The 8,365-nt window shown below is 26.0% G+C and overlaps 1 protein-coding gene across 4 annotated transcripts; it reads right to left on the bottom strand.

Moving 5' to 3' along the window:
* Positions 1-3,106: 3,106 nt before the first annotated feature.
* Positions 3,107-7,343, bottom strand: LOC126904343 (syntaxin-5). 4 transcript variants are annotated; one of them, XM_050683325.1, is made up of 6 exons: positions 7,213-7,343; positions 6,703-7,021; positions 4,916-5,172; positions 3,669-3,875; positions 3,469-3,590; positions 3,107-3,341 (listed from the first exon to the last, which is right to left on the bottom strand). In XM_050683325.1, exons 2-6 carry the CDS (start codon positions 7,007-7,009, stop codon positions 3,182-3,184), a joined length of 1,053 nt encoding a protein of 350 aa, XP_050539282.1. In that variant the 5' UTR covers positions 7,010-7,021; positions 7,213-7,343; the 3' UTR covers positions 3,107-3,181. The 4 variants fall into 4 exon arrangements, with proteins under 4 accessions (XP_050539282.1, XP_050539284.1, XP_050539285.1 ...); XM_050683327.1 differs by having other exon boundaries at positions 6,703-6,918; positions 7,213-7,341; XM_050683328.1 differs by lacking the exon at positions 7,213-7,343 and having other exon boundaries at positions 6,703-6,918; positions 6,989-7,101.
* Between the last annotated feature and the right edge of the window lie 1,022 nt (positions 7,344-8,365).

The raw sequence follows: 8,365 nt of genomic DNA, 5'->3' as shown, positions 1-8,365 counted from the left end.
ACATATCGTATGACGTCCTTATAAAATAGAAATGATTCCTTGAAATTATTAGTCTGAAAATGGAAGGAGATAATAATTAAAAATACACATATATATAGGATGTCTTACGAGGTTTTTACAAATCGTTATAAGAAAAGTATATGGATTTGTCAAAACCTCGTAGGACACTCTATATATGTGTGTGTATTTTATATATACCACTACCTGTTGAATAGTGTAACTAAACATTAAACATCAAGGTTATTCATTTTTTTAATAACTATCCTCCAATAACAAGTTATGATAAACTGATGCCTTACTTACGTTTGCATTTAAATTACTTTTAAACTACGATTTGTAAATTTATACGATTTTATCAATTTTTTAGTACAAAGAAATGTTTAGTCTAAGTATGTGTGTGTAGAAATAAACTAACGTAACCAGAAACAAATTGAAAAACTTTTTATTATTAATTACAAAATTTCAATGTATATTTTTTTATTAATTGACAATGTTAACTAGCCTATTTACTTGTTAAGACAAATAAAATATCAGAGAATTAATGAGAGATGATTGTTAACCAAACCGTAATAATGTTCATCAGAGTTCCTGGCCATTTATTACATTTTCACCAATATATATATATATATATATATATATATATATATGGGTACATTATATTTTGAATTAAGCGCCCTTTTGTTGCCTCTAGCTACGGTTCTGATATTGGAATCGGTAGGTAATCACAATAACGTCTGCACTTTCATTATTTATTAAATAATGCCAAATAATAATTTTATGAATTTTTTTGAATAATCTCTATATTTTCATTGTCCTTCTTTTAAAATTACTAATAAATAGTTAACAAATATAAGTAAATACATTTTTTAGCATTTATACGCAAAAATATGCATTGATAGATTGTTTTATTTTTAGAAATAACCCCAAGTTTATCGACCATAATGCACAAAGTTTTGTCTAAGTGCATTATTTTTTTTGCTTGTAACTTAAAAAAAATTATACATTTTTTTAAAGGGTGTCAAAATAATTTTTGCGCAGCATGAAAAACCTAAATCTGGTACTCCCTTTAATGACACGTGTCAAAGCTAAAACAATTATTAAGGGACTTATAATAACTAGAAAACGATGTATTTAAAAGAAAATGGCTGATTGATAATAATAACTATTGGACCAGTATTTTGAAAGTCATTAACTCTTTCGTATAAAGACTGAAGGTTAAGTGCGAGTCTGAGTATATTTATGTCTACGCATTAATAAACCGCACTACTCCACCCGCGTTGTTTTAAAAATGCTAGTTCATAAGTTGGTTATCAACCAGTGACTTTCTTAGACCATATTTCAGTTTATAAATTGGTTAACCATACTATTAAAAATATAAAGTTGATAACCACCCAACACTGAACCATACATCATAGCTGGTCCTTAATATTGTGTACTTACACTCTGGCGTACTATCTCTCTCGGGAACTCCTTTTCTCATAAATGACCCCTTTAAAACCTCTCTCGATACTCTATCATACGCTTTTTCAAAATCTATAAATACCATACACAGCTTTTTCTTATTTTCCCTAAACTTTTCTATTAGTTGCCTCACACAAAATACTGGCTCTATTGTTGACTTACCAGGCAAAAATCCAAACTGGTTCTTAGATACCGATGTCTCATTTCTTATTCTCTTATCTATTACCTTTTCCCAAATTTTCATACTATAACTCATAAGCTTGATGCCTCTATAATTTCTACACTCCTGTATGTCACTTTTACCTTAAAATATCGGCACCACAATACTATTTCTCCATTCATTTGGAATTTTTCCTTCTAATAAGATTTTATTTAAAAGTGCCTTCAACTACCTTATGCCAACACCACCTAATATTTTCTATACTTCTACTGGCACTTCATCTAGTCCTACTGCTTTATTCTTTTTAATTGATACCAGTCTCCCATACCTCTTTCTCACTAATTAAATCTAACAGTTTCTCATTCCACGATAATGTCCTTTATAAATAAAGTGTAAATACACTTTGTGTATAGTGATAGATATAAAAATAATGATAAAAACATTTATGTGAAGAAACTGAATAAATATAATCTATATGAGGTGCATAAAATAGACCTTTTCTTTCTTACTTTTACAAGTTTATAGATTTCTTTCTCGCCTTCCTTTGTTCCTAGATTATCATAGAACTCATCATACCTCTTAAACTTCGCCTTACTTATTGCACACTTGGTTTCTTTGCACAAGCGTTTATACTCCATCCAATTTTCTCGCTTTTGGTCTTCTGCCATACTTTGAATTGCTTTTTCTTATTTTCTATGATTTTTTTAACGTTCTCATACCACCGCTAGGTTTCCTTGTTTCCTGGTATTCTACTCCTCTCACCAACAATCTCCTTTGCAGAATTCTTTACACAACTAGCAAATCCATTCCACACATCATTTATGTTTCCCTTGACATTCCACACCATCCTCTTTTTTACCGTCTTTACAAACTCTTTTTCATTTTCCCCTTTTAATTTCCACCATATGATCTTCGATTATTCCCCCCTGTTCCTTCTATTTTTGTATATTCTCTTTCCGGTACACCACACCTCCATTATCATCAGTCTATGTTGTGTATTTAAACTCTCTCCTGGGATAGACTCTCTTCCACATAAAATAACCAATCTGTGATCTATTTCTACCACTCTTATAAGTTGCATAATTTTTTCCCCTCTTTCTAAAATAAGTATTAACCACAGCAAGATTATACGATACTGCGAAATCTAGGATTCTCCTCACTAAAACCAAATCCTCCGTGTACTTTTTCATATCCTCAACTTTCATTACCTACATGTCCAATATAACATACGTGTTCCATTCAACAATTCCCATTTAAAATCTAAAGTTGATAAATTTTTAAAGGGGAAATAGGGGTGATAGGACAAAATTATTTTCTGAATATTACAGAACATAGGATACTATTTATTTCTGAAAAGAAAAAATCATATTATGTCTGAACTTTTGAAACATATCATGTGAGTCACATAGTTAAAGAATCACTCTGTATTTTAAGTATATGTTAAATTCATTTATTTCATGTCATTATTTAATAAAAGTACTCAAATTTAAGTGTATGGGTCTTTAACTTTAATTGAAAAAATAATAATCTATTTATTTAACATAAAACATAAACTAATAATTATGAAACAAATATAACAAAAAATATAAAGAAAAATATTAAAACACCAAATATTTTTATCATTAGCCAACGATTAGAGGATACTGATTGAAAATAACGTAAAATTTGGGTATGAGCAGCTTCAATACTTAGCTCAGCATCATGAACATTTGAATCAATTCTGAAAAGGCCATTAAAACTTCTTTTAATTTAAACATACAATATCAGTCACAAAAAATAATTAACTATTGATAAAATATAAAATTTGACCATTGTAATGAAAAAAAAAAAATTGATTCATAATATACCTTTCTACCATTTCTTCTTGTTCTTTAACCATATGTGCCAATTGTTGAAATATTCCCCCCAACTCAACAATAGTAGATTCAATATTTTGCATAGTCTCTGCTCTAGTATACAAATATTGATCCTAAAAGTTTTGAATATGTGTTTTAATGATCGGTACTTCTATTATCATAAAAAAACAATTTAAACTACTAGTACATACTGTGTTGTCGTAAACAGCCATGGCTTGTGACTGTTGACTAATTTGTTGCTGAGCTTGTTGATCAGTACTATCCATATCAATAGCACATTGATTGGAAGACATTAAAATAGATTCATTTCTAGATATTAATGAAGAAGTATCAGATAATGCTGCCAAATTAGTTCCTTGAGAAAACTGATCACGCCTATTTTTTGCATGTTTTAAGTTCTATCAATAAACATGATTATTAATAATTTGAAACTAATGCTCAATTTTTCCAATTATATTAAACAATTTGCTTTTCATATTTGTGTAGTGAATTGAAATGTTTGCTCAGAATTATAGCTTGACATCGGAAGCAGGATGGGAAATTATGTCAAAATATAAATTATTAAACATTGACACACAAGTGTATAACTACAATATCAGTATATACCAACTCATAATGGTATTACTATGATTAATTTTGACAACTCAAACATTTACTATTAAGTAGTAGTGTGTGAGTCTAAGAATAACATTAATCATTTAATCTCTATATGGAAAACTTTAAAGGGCTAAATTTGATTTTACTCCTACTTAAAAATATATTTATATCTAACTCTAAGTATTCTTCTTTTTCACATGTTAGTATAGACAAGAGTAATATTACAAAAATCATTAAATAAAATTTTACTTGTACCTTACACACAAAGATTATAGAAGTTTGAGGTTATCTCCGGAAATATAACTATATCATTTATAAGTGTAATGCAGAAGATAAATATTCTCATAATGAAAATAACTGCAGTGAACATACAATTTTGACGGGTGCATTAAGATTTTGAAATACTCCCAATGTTGACAAGAAAAAAAATTTAAGAGTGCTGCTTGCAGATTATGCAATAGGAAATGTTGACATTTTTAAAAAAATACATTCTAGTATGCAGTGTAATCTAAGATATTTTATTAAGTGATAAATCTTTTGATCCATTATTTTACTTTAAAAACTGGCTATTCATTTTTTTTTTCTTTTATGAAAATAGAATGAAATAAAAATTTAGAAAACATGGATTTAAATATAAAATTGACATTTTATAAAAAGAATAAGATCAAGTATTTAATGGATAGATAACATCATTTATAATTCTAAAGAAATGTATTGTAGTGTTGCATCTTAATATATAATAAATATAAGTTATACAATAATACAATTAGTAAATATAAATAGTAATTTTTAATTACTGTTTAAAATATTTATTGATTACATATTGAATGTATTTAAATACCTTGGTTCTAATTTCAAGAACTTGTTTAAATTCATTTGATATATTAGCTAATTTTGACTGTAGTGATATAACGACACTAGATTCATGAGATAACAAATGCTTACGACCAACATTGCTTTGAATAGCTTTTTGTAATTTAGCAACTTCTTGTAGTTTTGCTATTTGTTGATTCAAACTACTTAAATCTTCTTTGATAATGTATGTTAATTCTTGAATTTCTTGTGGTCGATCATTAAACAATGACTTCCTCTTAGCAACTAGTAAAAAGTTATATCAAGTATAAATTTTTTATTTAAAATAATGTAAAGTACAGTCATGTTTTTATATTTTTAGTTTTTTACATTAGCATAAGGTTTATTTTTTATTATTGAATCATGTTTTAAAACAATTTTAATTTATAATTAAAAAACAAAATTGTTGGGATAAATACTGTTTAGCTCACACACTAGTTTTTTTTTAGTCACAAGTGATTAGTTTTAATCTTATAATAAATTAATATCTATAAAAATATTTTTAAGTATTATTATAAAATAATACCTACTAATTTATTATATTTAGTTAAATTATTTTAATTCACCTAAACACAGTAAAAGAAATAATACTTTTAGCTGGTCAAAGTTATCAGCAACCAAAAATCGTGCAGTGAAAAAGATTGAAGTTGAAATTGAAATTAAGTGGCTAGTATTAAAAAAACTACCTTGTATATCAAAATATATGTTTTTGGGGTCACTTAATTCAAACATTAGTTAATTGAATGGCATTAATTTTTGAATTTCTCTTTACATAGGCTATTTGTATTATCACCTATTCCTTGTGTATAAACTTTCATATTAATATTCAATTTAAACGATAGCTCTATATTCTACTAATGGCCAGCTAAAACTAATATTCCATCCATAATTCAATTACAGCTATTTGGGGGCATATTATTAGTATATAAAATAAGAATATATATTCAGGATTATATAAGAAAAATAAATTCAACCACAAAAGACTCTAAAAATATTTGTCACCTCATTTATGGTGAAATTAAAAGTTAATGACTTAGTTATAGAAATCATGTGTGTATTTTAATCTAAATTTAAAATTATACCTACTAAAATTAATATAGACTCTTTTATTTTAATAAATACTTAGCATTTTTTTTTTTTTAATGCTCATGACAGGTTGAGACATACAATTATAAATGAAATAATCTACAGAATTAATTTACCTAATGACATAAATTAATTTTATGCCCATATATTGGTGCTAGACTATATTAATTTTATCAGTGGTACAATTTTTACATTTACTTAGTACTCATTTATAAATACTTGTAATTATTTTCTTTTTTAATGATAATAAAATGTTAAACTTTTAGCCAGTAAGAATTTGTATTACTCTCACAGTGTGGCATTTAAGTTAAAAAAATATATTTATTTTAAAATAAAAAAAAAGGGAGCTCATTAACTCAACATTTTTAAATAGACCTTAGGTTGTATGTAATCTAATTAAAATATTTTTCCTGTTTGTAAACAATGATATGCAACCTCATTAAAAGGAAATTTGATGACTTGTTTGTACTTCATAAACCTTTAAGCACAATGTAGCTTAAAAATATGTTTGTACTGAAATTTTATTTATACATATTCAAAATTTTAATAAGAATAAAGTTAGTTGATAAAAATATATACAATTTTGTGAAAGCTAAAAAACATTAATTCTGGACTTAAAATTAAGTCTAAATATAAAACTATAAATCCCATTACAAAAAATTACAGTATACCATTTTCAATTATACTTACGTAATGTTAACTTTTCTAATTTAGCATATGTATTACTTATGTTAATGCCGACACTTTTAGCTATCAACATAAATTCTCCATAACTCTGAAGAGCTTTCACTTTTTTGACATCTTTTACTTGAACAGCACGGGCAATCTGACGTCCTTGCAATGATCTGACTGCGTTATTAAACTCTACTGTTCGATCTCGAGGCATTATTTTATAAATGTCTTTTTCTAAATAATATTGATTATTAAAATTTTCATTAGAATAGTTATTGGAGACTTGATCAGAATTAGAATTTACTCTTCTTCTTCGGGTAGACATTTATAAAAATAACTTCAAAAATATAAATATAAATGTAAATTAAATATAGAATGAATCATTTATAGCATTACCAAACAAATTTAATATAATTGTTAAATAACATTTTTTGTGAGATAATAATTTCACATAAAATTTAAAACATGCTAAAAAATAGTTTATGCAAATTTATGAGTAATATCAAATAATTGTTTTAATTGACATACGTTAGCGATAAATTATAATTTCTTAGGTAATCCAGCTTCGTTAAAACTTAAAATAATCATACTATACTTGTCATACTTATTATTTACTAATTAAAATACGCTTATCAAAGCACACGTAATATCATTTTTCAGATATTAAAGATGTAGGGAACACCTAACAAAGCCATTCGACAAAACAACATTCGACATGTTATTACAATATTATTTAAAAAAACAAAAACCAAGGCAGCATGTATATCGTCTGTAGGCAAGAATAATGACGTAATAAAAACAAAATTTTTAATTTGACGAAACAGAGTAAATTAAACAACTCCATATTATTAAAAATTATAGAATGATATAAATTTTAATCATTAATTCATTTTTCGAAAGACATTCAAGCGAATACATAGTTAATGTATCATTCCCAGCTTTTAATTTTTAATCGTGTTGAAGCAAAAATCATATTAATTTATAAATCAATTGTTAGTCAATTTCATATACTATAAATAGATAGATTTCTTCTTGATCAACTTATTCAAAATATAAAAATAATTTTGATTATTTTTTTTATTGTTTTCTTGTAGTTACATACGATTCTCAACTAATAATTCATAAACAAGGATGTAACGTAATTGTGAGGTCGCGCTTCCGAATCATAAAATCTTCGGCTGTCCTTTAAATTACTTGAAGTGTTAGTGTTTAATTGTGCATTTTGCTTGATTATGTAAGCAAAGTTTTTTAAATACGTTATGTCTCTTGTTGATCATAATAAACATTATATATTTTATTAATACAATTTATTAACAGTACTAATAGGTGATAAATAAAAAATAGCAAAATAATCCAACCAGATCTATTAATATAAATAATTTTAGTATATTTAGTATAGACTTCAGTGTTAATTTTCTCAAATATTTGTCCATCGAATTCAAAATAATTAATCAATTTGTTGTGTAGTTTTCAATTTATCACATTAATATATTTGTTATTATTTAAGTAAAATATTATGTAATAACTAAGACAATCAAGTAATAAACAGAAGTGTTCTTCGTAACACTTCTTGTACATATAGATGGAATAAATTTAATATAAAAAGGTACAGAAACTGTTACTTTGATTTACTACTCCTCTGATTCACTTTATGATCTTTCAACAAGTATAAGAAGTAGCT

Source organism: Daktulosphaira vitifoliae, unplaced genomic scaffold (assembly GCF_025091365.1).
Source record: "Daktulosphaira vitifoliae isolate Bord-2020 unplaced genomic scaffold, ASM2509136v1 Scaffold_4, whole genome shotgun sequence".
NCBI classification, from domain to species: Eukaryota; Metazoa; Arthropoda; class Insecta; order Hemiptera; family Phylloxeridae; genus Daktulosphaira; species Daktulosphaira vitifoliae.
This window is presented reverse-complemented; position numbering and strand designations above follow the sequence as displayed.

Excerpts from the sequence above, each read along its gene's own strand:
- LOC126904343 (XM_050683325.1), bottom strand. The coding sequence starts at position 7,009 with ATGTCTACCCGAAGAAGAAGAGTAAATTCTAATTCTGATCAAGTCTCC. Across the intron at positions 3,876-4,915 it reads TTCTTGAAATTAGAACCAAG|AACTTAAAACATGCAAAAAA; the intron begins GTATTTAAATAC and ends GTTTATTGATAG. Across the intron at positions 3,591-3,668 it reads TGGCTGTTTACGACAACACA|GATCAATATTTGTATACTAG; the intron begins GTATGTACTAGT and ends CAAAACTTTTAG.